An 18,499-nucleotide genomic window follows, 5' to 3' on the forward strand; every position below is an offset into this window, starting at 1 on the left:
TCTACTGACAAAACATTAGTTGTTTTCTTTCACTTTCAGCTTTCCTTTTAACTTCCCAGTAAATTGAACATTTGGAAAATCAGCTTGTGCATTTTTAGAAATTGTGATGGATTGTGTTTACTGTTTACTAGTACTGAGAAACAGTCTTAAGTTACAGCCATTGAAGTATTGCTTCAAATTAGCCTATTATATATTACGTTATACATTCATTTAAAGAATATTTTTCAGCTCAGGCATCGTTTCAGGTTCTTGGCTCTCTTTAAAAATCAAATAAAAACATAACTTTAAATGATTTAAGTTCGGAAATCTCCTCGTCCTTTTAGAAACCAAATAAAAACCTCTAACAACGTTCCTCTTCTTTAGCACTCACACCAGGAAGTTCTTCGTGTCGATCCAGCCGCCAGTTGGGGAGCTGATGAGGCCCGTCTTCCTGACAGAGAACGAGTTCAAAAAGGAGCAAGGTGAGCAATAACAGGCAACGAGAGGACTGCAACCTTAAACCATCATCTACAGTGTATCAGTGCTTTAATAGCAACACATTACAAAAAAGTCTTGTAAAAATATAAGTGTCCAGTCATCCCTGCAGATTTTGCCTCTCTACATAATTCAGATATTTTAGGGTTAAATCCGCTTCAACGTTCACCAGCAGCAGTTATCTGGGATGCTGTAAACATGCTCTGCATTTGTCTCTTTTGAGCAGTCACTCTGATGAAAATGTAAGTTTATCAAAGTTAGTGTGATCTGCACATTCAGTGAAGGATTTACATATAGATTATATTCATATTTTTCAAAACGTAACATTGCAAAGAAAACACATTAAATAAGACTCAGTCAACTGTGGACAATGTGCATCACATCCCAGCATAAGATGATGAAATTAGTACATTTCATGCCACAAAAACACTTTTCTGTTCTTTCCTTATTTCAGTAATTACACTACAAGCAGGCCGTTTGTCACATACAGCAAGTATCACAGAAACTGCATGATGTTTCTGAGTGTCCATCTCTTTTTCCATACATATTGCAAGGCAGGAGACAGTGCCTTGGTCACTTTAAATTCATCAACATATCTGAGAGTATCTGGTAGAGCAGCTACAGACAACAGTTACCAGCATGTTTCTGGTGTTTCCATCCTGACTAACACTGAGTGAGATCTAACAAAGCCACTCTTTAAACATGTGTCATATCCACGGTTCCTCCCTCTCTGTACGTCCCCTATAGAGAAGCTTTTACACAGTCTAGGTAAGTTGGCTTTGATAGATTTGTTGTTTCCAGCTGTTTGTGTGCCCACCTGCCTTATAGCCAACCTCGACCTTCCCTAAGGCCTCTCCCATTCCCCTTCCTCATCCCTCTTTTAATACTTATTGCTGACTCCCCCCTCCTCCCCCATCCCCCTTGCCTTGGTAATCAACACTTAACTGCACCTTTCGGTCTGTAGCTGCAGACAGACTCACCTGCGCTAACCGGCCGCTCACGCTCTGCTGCTCCACCAGGAATGACTGGAAATGCTCATCCACTGATCTTGATTCACTCTCTGAGCACCGTGTGAACGAAACATCATAACATCTGGCTCACAGCAGCACATGGCCATGTGCTTTCAAACCGCTGATATCCACTGACATAATGTACTGGGAGTCTGAAGGGCTGAAATGTTACAATGCATTTTTTTGGCTGAGTGGACTGTTGTACGTCAGATCTAATAAGCACTGATTTGTTTTGCAGGTCAAAAGTAGTCTTGACGTCCGAGTTAAAACAGCCTATATGTCATTTAAAAGTGAAGACCACAATTGATTTTGCTGTATGGTTTTGCCATGGGTGTGATAGTTCCTTTAGTTCAGTGTATCTAGCCTTATTAACTCTTCCCAACCAAAAAGAAGTTAACTAGGAACTAAGAGTTTAACATTACCTGCTTGCATTTTGGAAACTTCTGAAAAGGATAAAGAGAAATAAACAGTGGCAGATAAAAAGAAGTCAATAACATCCTCCTCCTGTTGATCTTTCTATCACTGATCTAGCTGTGTCTGAACAAGCATTGCTGTGGTACACCTGAGCTTACCTTGCCCAGAGCAGCGCACAGGAGAAGTTTGCCTTCAGGCCTGTCTGCTAGAAAGGACTTTTTTTTATCTGCTACTAGTGATCTAGCATAGAAAGTCCAACTGATGTAGAAAGCTCCACAGACGATTATACCACCTAAAAAGATTGTAATTCAGGTCATGTTATATCCAAAATAAAGGCGACTGGACTTGTTTGAGAATTCTTGATGAGGTTTCACCACTCAGTAGATTTTTCCTTTCTTCAAAACGTAAATCCAGTTGCCTTTGATTTATTATGCTTTTGGAGTATCGGTTCTGCTGGGAAAATTCCTGCACTGTAAACTCATTATGTCTATGTGACTAAGTACATATTCAGTACATACAGCAAATATCTATTCATGGTTGCCAACTCCATCAAAAGTCTAAATGTTTGTAATGAAATACAGATTTTTGTCCTAAATATGTTAAGTCATCCATTAAGTAAGACTTTATGTGCGGTAAAAATGTGTTTTCCTGCTCTCCGATTGCAATCTACTGGATTATTCTGTAAAATACAAGAAAATAGTGTCGCAGCAGTCCAAAACAAAGACATGATATTTTCAGATTCTCACAGTGGAGAAGCTAAAACCATCAAATATTTGAGTGAACGCTGTTGAAACAACAGTTTAAACATGGACGTCCAGATGTCTTTAGACCAGCAGATTATCAAATCATTGGTCACTGGATGGGATCCTCTAACACCCAAGCCCAAGAGTGTTTGTTGTTGTAGATTAAATGGCTTTAGCGCAACATTTCCAACCTTGGACCTACATTAAAAAGTAGTTCACAGATTATTAGTCAGTCTGGTGCTGTGTTCAGTGGGAAGCATCAGTACATTCCTGTAGTGGTTTATGAGAATTATTGATGTACTGAGTAATGCATCAATCCACAAGACGACTGTAGGAGGTAGAAATCACTGTAGTGTCAGGTTATGTATATAGTATATGTATGTAATATTGTGTTTGTCTGAAGATGGCAATACAGTTAAAATAAAAAGCAGCACTCAGTTATGTAATGTAATTACCACTTTGATGTTTTTGTTGCTGGGAGAATGGAAATGAGCAGCTAACTTTCGATGTGTCCCGTTTAACCGGTGCTCTGCTCACGCCCCTGCAGGTCAGCTGATGGGTATGAATGAGATCACAGAGAAGCTGACTCTGGACGTCAAGTGCCGGAACGAACACGCCATTGTCCAGAGAGTGACCACCGCCGCCAACCTCAGCAGAGTCCCATGTGGGTCAGATAAAGAGTGCAGGTGAGAAGAATATCAGAGATAATGTTTAGCTATTTTGTGTTTTAGCTTCTCTCTAATCAAAGTGTTCATCTGTGTAGATGACACATCATCTGACTGATATGCCTTTTCACGAGTCTTTGTATAGATGCCAACTATTTCTCAAACACTACACCCATCACTTCTTTTAGAGTTAGTTCACTTAAATTACACGAACATATCAACTCTTTTCAGTCAAAACGTTCCAGTACAAGTTCCAAAAACTGCATTTTGGTTGCCAATGAAGAAAAATTAGTGCTAGGAAAATTACGGCAGATGGCCATAAAAATCGATAACATCCTCCTCCTGTTGGTCTTCGTATTGCTGATATCGCTCAAATCAGACATAATGACCCCAGTAAATGTTTAGCTGTGTTTCAGCTTCTCACTAATCAAAGTGTTTATCTGCCTGACAACATGTAGCTCTTTGGTAACTACACCAAGCAAGCAGACTTTTGCTTTAGGATACATCCACACTAGTACATTTGTATTTTAAAATTCATAGACTTTTGCTGTGTTTACATCTAATATCCACAGTCCCCTGGCATTTTAGACCCTTGACATCTTTGGTAATGTTGCTGCCCTGGTTATAGCTTGAAGACTTTAGTCATTACTTCCAGTACACCTCGTCATTGGTCCAAACAAAGAAACCTTTGGTGTTACTTTTTACTGTTGCTGTTGTTCTACACCTAAGCAGCCAGCTCTATGCTTCCTGTTTGTACTGGCATGTACAGGCCCAGTGTACATGACAGGTCATCTGACCGATGTGCATACTCACGAGTGTCCGTATAGATGGCAATTATTTCTGAACTGCTGCACCCATCACTGGTTTTAGAGTGTGTTACTGTGGATGTAGTTCACTTAAATTACACAAACTTTAAATCTGATTCTAGTTTTTCAAACGTAGTGTGTAGTGTAGCAGTACATTGGCTGAAATTTTGATCTTCATACATATATTTTATCCAGTACCAGTAGTGTTTGAGTGCTTTGTTTTTAGTACATTTGTCAAAGCTAGGACCCTAGGTAGACAAATCTCATTACATGAGCCACTTAAAGAAAAAAATTATGTAAATTTCATTACAGCGCCAACATGTTTAAATGGTCTCAAATTCAGACTTGCTGGTTTTGACTTTCAGTATTCTGATCACAGGGCTACATGGTGCTATAGCTCCCAAAGCAAACAAAAATAAACTGATTCAAGTTGTTTTGGTGTTCAGTGCAGGGTCTAAGTGCTGCTGACTGACATGTGTGTCCCTTCTTTATTCTGTGGCTTCATCTTTACTTCTGATCTTTGCTGCTTTGATCTCAGTCCTCCTGTTCCTCCTCCTGATCATCCTGTCCACAGGTTCGCCGGCAGGACAGTGACAAGTAGCAGCTTGGTGCTGGTCACCGTGGCGACCAAAGAGGAAGGAGCCGCCCAGCTGACGGTCAACTGTGAGAAAATGGTGATCGGCACCATGCTGGTGAAGGACATCCTCCTGGCTCTAACGCAGTGATGTGAGCCAGCGCTCCAGCTTTGAACTCCGCCCCCTCACTCCAGCCGCCTCTCACATATCGTCCCAGACTCGTCAGTGTAGCATCTCCTGCGTTCTCCTGCAAGCCGTGTCAGTGAGGAAGAGTGTTTTTGTTGTTTCGCTAAAGAGCCCTACACTGTTAGAAATTATTCCTAGAAATACTGAATGCCACTGCTGTGCCCGACGACAATCAGGTATGACTGATGTTGAACCTGAAATTTTCTACTATCCACTTATTTTATAACGCATTTTCCATCCTTGAAGCACTGATTGGATTTATTGGGCTCACATTTACAGAAAAAATAGGTAGTGCTTCGTGCATCCTTACCCGATTAAATGACTTCTAAAGTGTCTACCATTCAAATCGATTGGAAAGTGAAGTAATAGTTAGTATTTGCAAACAGTAGTTTGATCAAACCTTTTATTTTCTGAAGCTTTCAGACACAACTTGGGTACTCAGTGGAATGAACACACAGACTGAGTAGTCTGTGAAAATCAAACCAAAACGAGCCACAGCATCATCTGGCAAGAGGACAAAGTCATCAGCGAAGTCCACACCATTTAATAAAGGAGTGGTGCCTAAAACGCCTCCCACCAGCCAGATAATGTTGTTCCGTGTTATTAAACCCAGATTTATTGGTTATGGTGTCATGCTGTCAATGCCCGCTCATACAGCCAACTCTATAGTCATATCATCTGTCCGGATGATGGTAACAGGGCAGCACAACTTCCCCCTGTATGATAACAAATAAACCATCCGAACGACAAATAAGGAACTCTGTCTCATGAGGAAACTCAAGAGATGTGGTTGAAAGCTTCAGAAACACAAAAATGTCTTTCCATGAGGATGTAAAAAATAAATCAAAACAATAAACCCCAGCCATACTGCTGAATTATTAGAATAATGCCCAATTCTGAGATCGTTTTAAAGTTTTATCAATATCTATTTTTTAATGTGATGGAGTTCAGAGGAAATAATTATAAATAAAGTGCCCACTAATCTGTCCCACCAGTTTTAAGTGTTAGCTTGCCAGCAGTTGGACTCATTTAAGATGTAGATACTATAGGTAACATGCAATAGGTAAGAGAATTTACGTTATGTCTTCTCAAACTAGATCACTACTCAGCAGACTGTAATATCAGCTTATCAGTTTCCATCCAGTTATTTGAAGACCTTACAGCATGAAGGCTCAGCCGAGACACCGACCACTACCTATAATCATTCCGTTTTGGCACAGTAAATGTTGTCAATCAATAACTCACCTCTACAGGGAAAACAGAAGGACTCTCATAGTCTGTGATTTTAACATTTTCCTGGCGGTCATAGTGCACATGCTCAACACAATAAGTGGGGCACTGAAGAAAACTGAAGATGTATAAATGTTGTTGCATCGCAACATGTAATACTATAAAGTGTGGTGTGTATGCTTGTGTGTGTGTGTGTGTGTGTGTGGACGTGATGACTGACCTGACGAACACAAACTAGTTGTTTTCAGTGTGACTTTTTGTAACACTGCCTTTTCACGTTTGTCATGAAGCACATTATGTTCATCTGCCCCCACTAATGACTTGACAAAACATAGGAAAATTACAAAATAGCAAAATGTAACTTATTTATTTTCTCAAGTAAGTGATTCTCATTTGATCCATAGCAAATGAGAAAACTACTCACATTTGACCTGCTTAAGCTTAAAAGTCGAAATAGCTACTGATTTCTGGCCCGTTGTCCATTTACTTTTATTAAATTCAAAATGGAAAATGAATCATATATACTTATCTTTCTGTTGAGCTAAATGAGGACATCAGCACCATTGTAATGTCTGAATGCTAAATATGAAGCTAAAAACAATTAGCTTAGCTTAGAAATACTAGCCTTGCTGTGTTGAGAGGAAACCAGACAGAAAAACCTATTGAACAATGATGGTGATGTTTATCATGATCTTAAGAAGTGCTGAAATGCTGATGTTGTTGCCTTCGTACAGACAGAGCCATGCTAGCAGTTTCCCTCTGTTTACATGCTTAATTATAAGCTAAGCTAACGGGCTGCTAACTTTGGTATTTAGCATACAGCTAGGAGAAAGATAGACGTCAAACATGGATGTTCATCAAAATGTCCTCATTTAGGATTATATTGCACCTGTCTATGGAGAAGCAGAGCTGCTAGAATCCAAAATAAATGCAAGACACAATAAATGCACCAAAAAGTATAACATTTTAAATTAGATAAATACACTATAAATAACACACACCTAAATCAACTGGTGAAAATATTCTCTTGCTTATATTTGCTGGTCTTCCAAATAGCATAGCTTCTTTTTCCAACTCGTAAACTCCTAAATGGTTTCACTAAAACGTGCTCTATTTATTTTTATTTAAAGACAGTGTTTCTTTTAAAAACCTTTCGATGAGATATCTGCTGGTGATAATGTCAAGCATTTTAAAGTGTCACTTTGATCTCATCTGTCAGGCGACGGCTTTTCATGACTTTCATTACATGCTGATTCGGGTCAAAGGTCACATGGCTTCTTCTGCTTCCAGCAGCTGCACGTTTCTTAACTTATTATCTGTGTATTTATTTTCACTGTTTGATGTATCAGTCAGCTACCAAAGGACTCTAAGTTACAGTCCGACTTAAGCAGCAGCAGTGGGCGGACTTTATTTTGGCCTTTTAGTACTTGTTGCATCGTCTGCCATTTAACCACACACACTTGATTTCCAGTCACTGCTGCACAGTCGTAACGAAGAATGTAATGAGAAAGAAATTCCACGTGTAATGCAAGAACCTGATGAAAGACAGTCCGCTTTCAAAGAAACCTCTGGGTAAAATTATGCTCCAGCCCATGATTCATGTCAGGCCTGTTGTTTCATCTGCAGAGGTTTTCAAGTATCTAAAGTAAGGTTTATCATACCCTGTGTGTGGTTGTGAAATGTGGTCCTGAGGTATTACAAGTTTATTTATTATACAAATAAAATGAAAGATACAGAGTTGTGTGTCTTCTGTGTTTTCTACCCCACAGCATGCTGGGATAAGAGTAAACATGGAGGTCTGGCAGTATGACTAGTGACGTAAAAAACAGGAAGTTGTAAACAGGCTATTGTATTTTCTGGTGCAGTTTTAAAGAAATTTCACAGTGAGTACTAGAAGTTCAAGCCACGTTATACTTTTATTTTGCTTTTTACTGGACAGCATCTATTTATCATCTGAGCATTACAGATAGAGATAATACATTATAAACATATATTTAAAAGAGTGATTTTCTCTTGGTTTTATTTAAATAATTGTTTGAGGATCAGACATATGAACTTATTTAATAGTTCAGAACAAATGCCAAGATAATAGAAGTGTATTTAACAGGCCTTAGCTGTGCTTAGTATTCACTCATCTGCCTTTACACACATATGAACTTAAGTGACATCCCATTCTTAATCCATAGGGTTTAATATGACATCGGCCCACCCTTTGCAGCTATAACAGCTTCAACTCTTCTGGGAAGCCTTTCCACAAGGTTTAGGAGGGTGTTTATGGGAATTTTTGACCATTCTTCCAGAAGCACATTTGTGAGGTCAGACACTGACGTTGGATGAGAAGGCCTGGCTTGCAGTCTTCACTCTAATTCATCCCAAAAGTGTTCTATTGGGTTGAGAGGGTCAGGACTCTGTGAAGGACAGTCAAGTTCTTCCACACCAAACTCCCTCATCCATGTCTTTATGGACCTTGCTTTGTGCACTGGTGCACAGTCATGTCGGAACAGGAAGGTACCATCCCCAAACTGTTCCCACAAAGTTGGGAGCGTGGAATTGTCCAAAATCTCTTGATATGCTGAAGCATTCGGAGTTCCTTTCACTGGAACTTAGGGGCCAAGCCCAGCTCCTGAAGAACAACCCCACACCATAATTCCCCCCTCCACCAAATTTCACACTTGGCATAATGCAGTCAGACAAGTACCGTTCTCTTGGCAACCGCCAAACCCAGATTCGTCCATCAGATTGCCAGGTGGAGAAGCGTGATTCGTCACTCCAGAGAACACGTCTCCACTGCTCTAGACTCCAGTGGTGGCGTGCTTTACACCACTGCATCCAACGCTTCGGATTGCACTTGGTGATGTATGGCTTGGATGCAGCTGCTCGGCCATGGAAACCCATTCCATGAAGCTCTGTACGCACTGTTCTTGAGCTAATCTGAAGGCTACATGAAGTTTGGAGGTCTGTAGTGATTGACTCTGCAGAAAGTTGGCAACTTTTGTGCACTATGCTCCTCAGCATCTGCTGACCCTGCTCTGTCATTTTATGCGGCCTGCCACTTTGTGGTTGAGTTGCTGTCGTTCCCAGTCGCTTCCGCTTTGTTATAATACTACTAGCAGTTGACTGTGGAATATTTAGTAGTGAGGAAATTTCACGACTGAAACTTGTTGCACAGGTGGCATCCTATCACAGAACCACGCTGGAATTCACTGAGCTCCTGAGATCGACCCATTCTTTGACAAATGTTTGTAGAAGCAGTCTGGATGACTAGGTGCTTGATTTTATACACCTGTGGCCATGGAAGTGATTGGAACACCTGAATTCAATTATTTGGATGGGTGAGTGAATACATTTGACAATATAGTGAATGTGAGTCATGAGCAAGAGGAGCACTTATATTTTTGAGGTTATACTTTTGTACTTCAATAGGTGTTACTTCAATGATGTGTGTGTCTTTTTGCATTGTTGGACAGGTATGTTCACCTAAGTAAAGCGGCTGCATCCACTAATGGCATTGAAAAATACATGAGCAGGGCATGTAAAGTGCAGAGTGAGTGCAGAGATCTGACACCAAAGCACACGCAGCTGAGATAAATGTAAATCTATTGTTTATTTGAAAAGAGATCGCTTCAGTAGGTACAAATTAATGTGGCACTAGACTGAAATCAGACACTTTTACAAAAAGCCATCACCAGTTTGGTCAATAAGGCTAGGATCAGTGTTAAGACATCCATGCCTGTTGTGGTCCTTGTAACATTATTTTAGAAATCTTTGGTTTTCCACTGGAATGTGACAGACTGGCCTTACTGAAATCCACTGTATGCATAATTTTTTAAAATGGCACTTACCATTTCATAAGAACTTAAATCTTTGTTTTCTAAACTCATTCAACATTACAATGAGTAATAAACATGGAAACGTAAACTATTTTTTTTACAGACTACTAAAAATATGAACATGAATGAATTTTGTGTTCATGGTGACAAAACATTCAATAAACTCTGACGACACCGAACAAGTGATTGCTGTCCAGTTTAGTAGCTAAGAATTATTTAAAGGCGTCTTTGGCCGTAATAATTTAAATCCCCACATGCCTGCAGTATAACATACACCAGCATTTCTTTCTCTGCTTCCCTGACTAATAATTGGATAAATCCATTATTATTGTCTAGAAGAAGCACCAAAAAAAGAAGGCACGGATAGATTGCACAAGGCACCAGATTCAAACATTAGTCACACTGACATACAAGAACTTTAAAAGCAGCAATCCTCCCGTTTGCTTCTTTGAAGGCCTTAAGAGGATGTTTGGTGAGAATTTATTCACCTGAAACAATGCAAGTGATCATGTGAGCTCTGTCTGCCTGGTTTGCGGAAGCAGAAGAGCCACCAGTCCCGCGGTGAGCAGCAGAGCCGACACCATCAGGACGGGGATGGCACAGTTCGAGTCCACCAACTTTCCGAAGACTATGTTACCCATGATCGCTGCCACTCGACCCACCCCAGTGAAGAAACCCAGAGAAGAGGACCTGGAAGAAGGACAGAAACGGTAGATCGGAAAATGTGAGCAGCTGAGGATTCACTTACTTAAACAGTCATTTAATTTAGTAGCAACAATCACACATTTTCCCAAAACTGTGAACAATCCCAGTTATTTCTTTAGTGTCCTCTAACAAAACTAAATCCTTATTTTAAATGTATTTAATCTATTTGCCCATGCCTAACGTAAAACATCTCAACACTAGGCCTTAGTCAGCACTAATTCTTCGATGCGAGTTTTATTTTACTTATTTTCATTTTATTTTATTTAATAAATATTTAAGTAAGCTACTGTGACCAAGCAATTTCCTTTGTGGATGAATAAAGTTTATCTAAGTCTAAGTTGTCGTGTCCAGGCCTTAAATTACTTTCCTAATCTACCTTTCTGGACTTTCTGTGACTTTGAGTCAGGAGACAAGTTACCGTAGCTGCGTCGGGTAGAGCTCCGGTCCCAGGACGTCCAGGGCGTTCCAGGCGATCACGGACACTCCGCTGAAGACGCAGGAGAGGATCAGACTCTGAGCTTTGGTCTGAACCACGTAGATGAGGAAGACACTCAGACTGGACACCAACAGGCTGCAGGCTGGAGAACACCAGAAAGATGGAGTTATTATTCTGTCTGGCTTCAAATTAAAGTCATGGTGTATAACTGGATTGTTATGTGGATGGACCGTTTGCAAGATGTGGATCTTAATTGTGGGACTTACTGACTTACTGACTGAGCAGACAGTGTTTACTAAACTGCCATGGGTTCATGTTTGAGGAAGAAGGCTGGAAAAACTGTGACACTCTGTTTTTGTTCTCCACTGAAGTCACCAAACAGTAATGTTCTGCTCTATATCTGAGACTTTAAAGAGTTTACTGACACATTTCACGGAAAAAATAACATACTGTACGTGTGGGTGGCTGCTGACACTGCATCAAAGCAGGGAAATGTGCTATTTTATGAAGCGTAGACTCACAAAGAAGCGCCTTTCCTCCAATGCTGTCCATCATGAGAATGGTGAAGATGTTGCCCGGTAGGTTTGACGCAGCGATGATGAAGCCCTCCATGTACACTGACAGTGAGGAGCAGATAGAGGGAGGTGAGTGAGGACAGTGAGGACGGACGTACTGAAGGCAAATTCAGATCAGGCTATCCCAGGAAACAACTCGTTAAAGATCTATAATTTTCATGTAATAAGCAGGAAATTGAGAGAAAGTGGAGAAACTCAAATAAATGTGCACTTGATTGGAAGTGTTTCATCATAATCTGAAAAACATCGTTCTTTCCAGAAACCTTTAAAACCTATTACACTGGTAAAATAAAGCAGCAGTAATATGTCCTCCAGTTTACCTCAGCAGCAGCATTAGTGTCAGTCCATGCTGGTGCTCTTTGCCGCGGGGACTGAGCTAAAGCAAAGCACCTAAAATCTGTCTTGTTGTAAAATTGGTTCTTCTAAATGTCAGTGCCCCCAGATTTCTTTTTATGGATGTGCTGGATATGTGTGATCCATGTCCAGCCCGTTGTTTGCTGGGTGGAGGGAGGGGGCAGTAAAATCCACAATAAATCCTTTGTGATCCCAGAAACGCACCTGCTGTCTTGACCGGGTAACAGCTTTGGTTGTGTAGTGGCGTCCGGAGGGACACGTTGGCACAGGGAGAGCCGCCGTCCTCAATTCTCTCGAACAGCTCAGGGAACCACATCCACAGCCCATAGTAGCTACACACACAGAAAAAGACTTCAGCTTTAGATTTAGAGTAAAGGGTACGGTCGCCACAGTTTCAAGTGAAAAGATGCACCCGGCTTGTTCAGTCATTCACACAATAAGACGTGTTAATGAGCCAGCGCTCTGCTCAGAGAGTGAAACTGGAGGCATCTTTCTGAGCATTTTCTGCTGTACAGTAGCACAATTTCTGGTTGCTGAAGATAAAATAGCTTCACTGGTTATCTCTCGCTGCCGTTTCAAGCTGCAGAGCGGCCTGCTGTAGATTTATCACATTAACAGTGTCAAGTCTGACACGATCGCTACTGGCCGCATAATGAAGACTGGAGTTCTCACCCGAACGCGATGCAGTAGAAGATGATGAGCATAATGATGCTCCTGCATTTGAGATCGCCGCTGAATATCTGTTTAATGGGCATCAAACCCTGAAAGATAAACCAGAGAAATGAGGTCATTATAAATACAATCACACACACACACAACATGCAAAACCAATCCAAGGGATTAGCTGAAACATAGTAAGTGGTTTAAGGTGACTCCATAAGGGATCGATCACTGATTGGTAGAAGAAGTATCCACAGATTATGAGATCTAATTTAGAGTCTTTATTGTGTTGCATTACTTACGCTCACTAGACAGTTAATTTCTTACACTAGTGCAAATAAATGCACAACAGTCCTGCACTAAATGTTAGATTCATGACTGTTATGGTATTTAGTTTATATTGAAACAGCTTCAGAAAGGTGGCAATTCACCTGTATGATCATTTTAGAGGATGTAGTTTGTGGTGCTGTTACACATTACACATTACACAAACATTACAGTGTTTTGCTTACTTGGACAAGGCCCTCTGACTTAAAATGGGGTTGTCAAAATAATAGAAACACGTCAGTACTCCTCAGTTATTTGAAAGAAATGATGAATACCATAACATGCATAAAGATTTAGCGCTGGACTATTATGTTACAATGCATTTGTTTCTCTAGTGTACCAAATGAACTGGCATTTGAGTGCATTTAACCATCTCAGAAGGTAGTAACTCTATTGTTTTGGCCGATGTTTTATTTTGGTTTCTTGCCGGCCTGACTATGAGGTTGCTTTCTTTTTTCACAGCTGGGTAAGTGGCAACTGACCTATTAACCAGACTCACTGTCTCTCTGCTTTGTTGTATGGAAACTTTGAAAACATTTCCATTTCCTTTGTGACTAACCTACACATTTCTGCAGAGGTTTGTGGTGTTTTTTCGGTTGCTTTCCTCCAAGAGGGAAATACACTAAATGTGTCAACTCTTTTTTGTTTCATGTCATCTGATGTGCTCTCTTCTGATCTTTATTCCATCTTAAAAACAAATCCCACGTCAGAATACGGTTCTCAGGCAATGACAAACCTACACAGTAGAGCTGGATGGGAGGCGAAGTTAATTAGCAACCAATTCCAAGCAAAAATGCCAAACATATGCCGGTTCTGGCGTTTCAAATGTGAGTATATGTTGCTTCTTTCCTTTTTATATTGCAGTAAAGTGAGCACCAAGAAACTGTAAATATATCGAAAATGTAAAAACATTACCTTTTTTAAAATACACCAAATTCCTGCCTCCTTCAGTTCCCCTCTTTGACTGGAGTTTGTGCGTAAGCTAAATTCCTGAAAAAGATTTCAAGATGACGGTCATTAAACTTAAGGTAGATCATTACACGGTAGACTGAGAGAAGAAAATGTTTACAGAAGTTGAAGAAACCACATACAAACTATTTACATATGTTACAAACATAACTTCCTCTTTGATTTCACTTTTTATGTTGGTATATGTTGGCAATGGTAATAAATCGTACACAGAGCAACACGATATCAACTTTATACCGGGAAAGTCTTTCCTTTTCCCTTCACGTTCATCTCAAACATCAGTCTGAAGACATGGATTGCCTCTTTCTCCCGGCCGGCCTGGCAAAGACAGGGGATAAAACAGTTTCAAAGATGGTTCAGAAGAAAAAGCATCCTGGCTGCACAAGTATGAGTTGGGGCTTTTAATACCTCCATGAGGAACTTGGGGCTTTCAGGCAGGAGAAACTTGAAGAAGAGGGCTGAGGTGAGGCTGGGAACGGAGCACAGCACCACAAACAGTCTCCAGCTCTGGAAATCCAGCGATCCAACGTAAAATCGAGCCCAGGTTCTGGGAATCACCAACCAGGCCAACCCTACAGACACAGACAGTCACAACTAAATGAAGGAGGCAGTATCAATTTTATATTTTGGACTGTATGTTTTAATTTGAACGTGCTAGCCTAAGACAATAAGGGTTCACCCAGAAGCTTCTATCTTTGTGTCATCCTTTTTAGAGAGGTCCATGGAAAGAATGAGAACGTTTAGCTGAGGCTAATGGATGAGAGGCTACTATAGTGACTGGGACTAATTGCGGCTATTTCAGGGCCCTGCCACTGAGCGTGTTTGCTCAGTGTCACGGCTTACTTAGAAATTTAAAATGGAAAAAGACATGCTGTTAAGTTAATATTTGCACCTGTGCATTTTCTGCTTAGATGAGTTAAAGTGTCTGTCTGTGAAAGTGGTGGTCTGACCAACAATGCTAGCTGAGGTCTAATAATGTTCAAAACAATACACACAGCTTTTCAGGAATCATATTTTTTTTTCCCTGCAACACCGGCATTGTTTGTTTGCTCCCCACCTGCAGCCAAGATGTTTCCTGCCATCCAGAAGGTGGCCAGGCCGCTGATCATCGCTCCTCTCTTGAGGCGGGGCATAAACTCAGAGAAGTAGGAGAAGATGACGGGAATCGACCCACCGACCCTACAGAGGAGAACAAAACAGTGTAAAATGGCACTGCGTGCTTTTGGTTTTTAGCTCACAGCCAATAAGCCAGTTAAGTGCCTATAGCTGCAGTTCCTTAAATGGCCACTTGAGGCATTGACATACATGTTAAGATACTTTAAAGTAAACACAACCATATTTAGAGCTTGGTACGAAAACAGTTATTTATATATAACTAATCTGCTTAAATTACAATAAGGCTTAAAATTATGCAAAATTAAGCACATGGCTGCCTTGAGTGGCCAGTGGGTGGCATGTCTCAGGTTGCTAGCTGTCTGCATGGGCATCACCTGTCCGCCTCAGCTCCATTCAAGCTCCACTTCTTCATCCATTTCTGAATTAACAAATCACTGCCAAGATGGCGACGGCCAGAGCCAACTACACAAAGATTTTAAACACTTTGCAGGAATCTGTTGGGTGATGTTATGTAAGGTTCATCCATATTTATAGTGACCACATGTAAATTTGAAAATCACGAGCTCACCCAATGCCACTGATGAACCGCATCAGCAGGAACAGCCAGAACCATGGAGCCAAGCTGGCCAGACCGCCAAACAGCCCGTTGACTGTAAGGGACACAACCAACACCCTACGGCGCCCCCTCTGGTCAGCCAGATATCCCCACATGTAGCTACCCACCATCATCCCTAGAAGAGAGGAACGTGGCACAAGAAGTTAATTTAAAAAATATGTTGGTTGTTCATCCATTCTGATTGAGCTTGTTTACGCAGATGTCATGAAGTATATATTTAGCGCTGCTTCTTTTTGTCAGGAGATTTTACAGCCTATCCCAGCTGTCACTGGGCGAGAGGTAGGGTACACCCTGGACATGTTGCCAGTCTAAATGTTTTACAGTTTAAAACTTATTAGACTGATATTTATCTCTGTCAGCCAGGAGATGGCTAGCTTAGCTTAGCACATAGACTAGAAATGAACTGGTTGTCGGGGCGTTTAGTGGATTCAACTAATAATCACAGTATTTATTTAGTGTGTTCATCTATTTGGTTACAGGTAAAAATTGATAGCTTAACAGGGTTAGTAAGGCAATAAATATGGAGGTGCAACAGAGCAGAAGGTTAAAAAGGCAGCGTGTGCTATTGGAACCGGTACTGATGCAACACATCCTTGCTTGTTTTGTCAAAAACCCAGAGATATTACTGTTTTATGTGTCAAAATAAAAGAAGCCAAAAAAAAAAAAATATCTCATTTGAGAAGGTGAAACCTGACAAGTTGGCCTTTCCGCGTGAAACAATTAGCAAAACTGTCAAACAGAGTTTAAGCGGTTTATTAAATGATTTAAATGATTCACCCAGGAAAATGCTGGCTGTCAGGAGGCCCATGTCTGAGGAGCTCAGCAGCAGATCACAGCGCGCCGTTGGCAGGAGAAAAGACACGCAGAGAATCTCCACGGCATCGCTGGCATTGGCCCAACCACACGCCACCAGCAGCAGCCAGTGGAACAAACCAAAACCTGAGACAGAGAGCACAACTAGGAGTGAATTAACAAACATGTTATCGGTTACAGATTCATCTCATGGCCTGAAGACCTTTCTTGTAACATAGTCTGCAAACACCTCTGTGTTACGCCTCCAGTATACAACAGGTGTGTAACACTAAACTTCAAACTACAGCTTTAAATATTCAGTCAAAGCCAACTTGATAGAAACATAGCTGAACTCCCTGACAGTACTATATCCAAATATTAGATATTTAGTTTCAAGATGCTGAGCACGTCCATTTTTATCAAGATCATATGTTAAATGTTCCATTCGCATGTGTACAAGTGAGATGCTTAAATACTCAAAACAGGATTTACCAGTTTTACAAGAAAGAAGCACCGACAATATGTTAACTTTTCACAAGGATTTCACCACACATTTGAGGAGATGACTTTCACGAGACATCACCTGCTTGTTCGACCGCTTCCTCATATGTTAATTTCCTCGATGCGCTCCGATCAGCTTCATGTGATACACTTGACGACCTCCTGTCAAAGATGACTTTGCCTGTAAAGCAGAAAAAGGTAAAAAGGAAGACATTGATGTTGTCTGGGCTTTCACTGTGGTTGTGAGTATTACAAACTTTATTTATATACAATGAAAGACTAATGATACTGCAGTGACAAAATGTGTCACTGCAGCTGATTGCTAAAATGTCCAAGTTTTTGTTATTTCATCACTTCCCATTTTGTTTGTTAGCAAAATATCAACTGGCTCTTGCATTTGTTTGGGATCAGTTGTAGTAAAAAAAATTAATTTTTAACGGAAGCTACGATTTACTGATTTAGCAGGTAATTTTTACATTAAATGTTTCAGTAAAAGAAAACCTCAAAATACTGAAAAACACCAGACAGTTTAAATAAATGACAACTCCCTATGTTTTGTTTTGTCAGACCTGAAGCCCAGATCTAAAAGATAAGAAATGAACTAGCATTTCTGTCGGTAAACATAAAATTCTTCCATCTGAGAAGACTTGATCATGTCAAAACGTTGAGTGTTTCCATTTTAACCAGTGCACTGTAATCTAATTTACAATATTAGCTCATTTTGTGTTTTCGTTGTCTTTATCTGAGGAGGTAGTGGTAAATGTGGTGGAGTAAAAATGCAGTATTTGCACTTGAAAAGTACAGGACTACGATTATAAAGTTAAAAAAGGGAATACTTGTACAAGTTGAATACTTGTCTTTACTTGTCTCCGCTGATTATAACTGGGATAGTTTATGTAAAGCGAGTGGTTGATCAGCTGTTGACATTTGAAGTACATTTTACTGATCACAATCTTTAAATGCTAGGCTTTAGCATTAATGCATCTGTACTTTTACTAAAGTAGAGGGTCTGAATACTTCTCGCATCACTTGTTAAACTTTCTGAAGAAGTGCAGTGATGGTGAGAGACCTTTACCTTCATCCGAGTCCAGCTCCCTTGGATCCAGGTGATCTCCGGTAAGAAGCGGCCGCCGCGCCTCCCTGTCTCCGGTGTCCATGTGACGGGACATCTCTCCTCAACGTCGGATGTCTCTAATATGGGCACTGAGCTGCGGGGCAGATTAGCTAACTTCAACTGAACCGCTGTCCAAGCCCATAATATTACTGCTGCAGCCGCTGCAGAGGTCCCATGACTGCCTAGCCTGCCGGCTAGCTAACACCGAAGCTAACCTGAGAAGAAGGAGGACCAGGAAGTGAAAAGACAGCCGTGGCTCGCACGTCCCGAGCGGCGTCACTCCTCCGGCAGTCTGTTTGGTTTAGACCTCGACCCCAACTACTACCACGGCAGGGAACGGTGCTTTAGCCTCACATGAGCAGCTGGAGGTAACGCTAGCAGCTAGCCAAAGGAGACACGTC

The 18,499-nt window shown here is 40.9% G+C and overlaps 3 protein-coding genes across 3 annotated transcripts in view; 1 reads left to right on the forward strand and 2 right to left on the reverse strand.

Annotated features, from left to right (window-relative positions):
* ap3b2 (adaptor related protein complex 3 subunit beta 2) overlaps positions 1-5,745 on the forward strand; it is a 30,717-nt gene extending 24,972 nt beyond the window's left edge. Inside the window, exons 25-27 of the mRNA XM_084555175.1 lie at positions 364-461; positions 3,189-3,327; positions 4,651-5,745. Coding sequence (XP_084411301.1) covers positions 364-461; positions 3,189-3,327; positions 4,651-4,837 — 424 coding nt within the window. The 3' untranslated portion in view covers positions 4,838-5,745. The remainder of the gene's footprint in view (positions 1-363; positions 462-3,188; positions 3,328-4,650) is intronic.
* LOC311496176 (uncharacterized protein) overlaps positions 1-18,499 on the reverse strand; it is a gene marked incomplete at its 3' end in the record, with an annotated part of 351,079 nt that overhangs the window by 41,441 nt on the left and 291,139 nt on the right. The gene's annotated exons all lie outside the window — the stretch shown is intronic.
* On the reverse strand, positions 9,689-18,197 carry sv2 (synaptic vesicle glycoprotein 2). The gene is made up of 13 exons (XM_084555168.1): positions 18,060-18,197; positions 17,067-17,165; positions 16,469-16,630; positions 15,644-15,806; positions 15,017-15,138; positions 14,368-14,531; positions 14,197-14,277; positions 13,906-13,980; positions 12,676-12,764; positions 12,208-12,335; positions 11,596-11,691; positions 11,057-11,216; positions 9,689-10,623 (listed from the first exon to the last, which is right to left on the reverse strand). Exons 1-13 carry the CDS (start codon positions 18,151-18,153, stop codon positions 10,440-10,442), a joined length of 1,617 nt encoding a protein of 538 aa, XP_084411294.1. The 5' UTR covers positions 18,154-18,197; the 3' UTR covers positions 9,689-10,439.

Source organism: Chelon labrosus, assembly GCF_963514085.1.
Source record: "Chelon labrosus genome assembly, chromosome: 11".
Taxonomy (NCBI): Eukaryota; Metazoa; Chordata; class Actinopteri; order Mugiliformes; family Mugilidae; genus Chelon; species Chelon labrosus.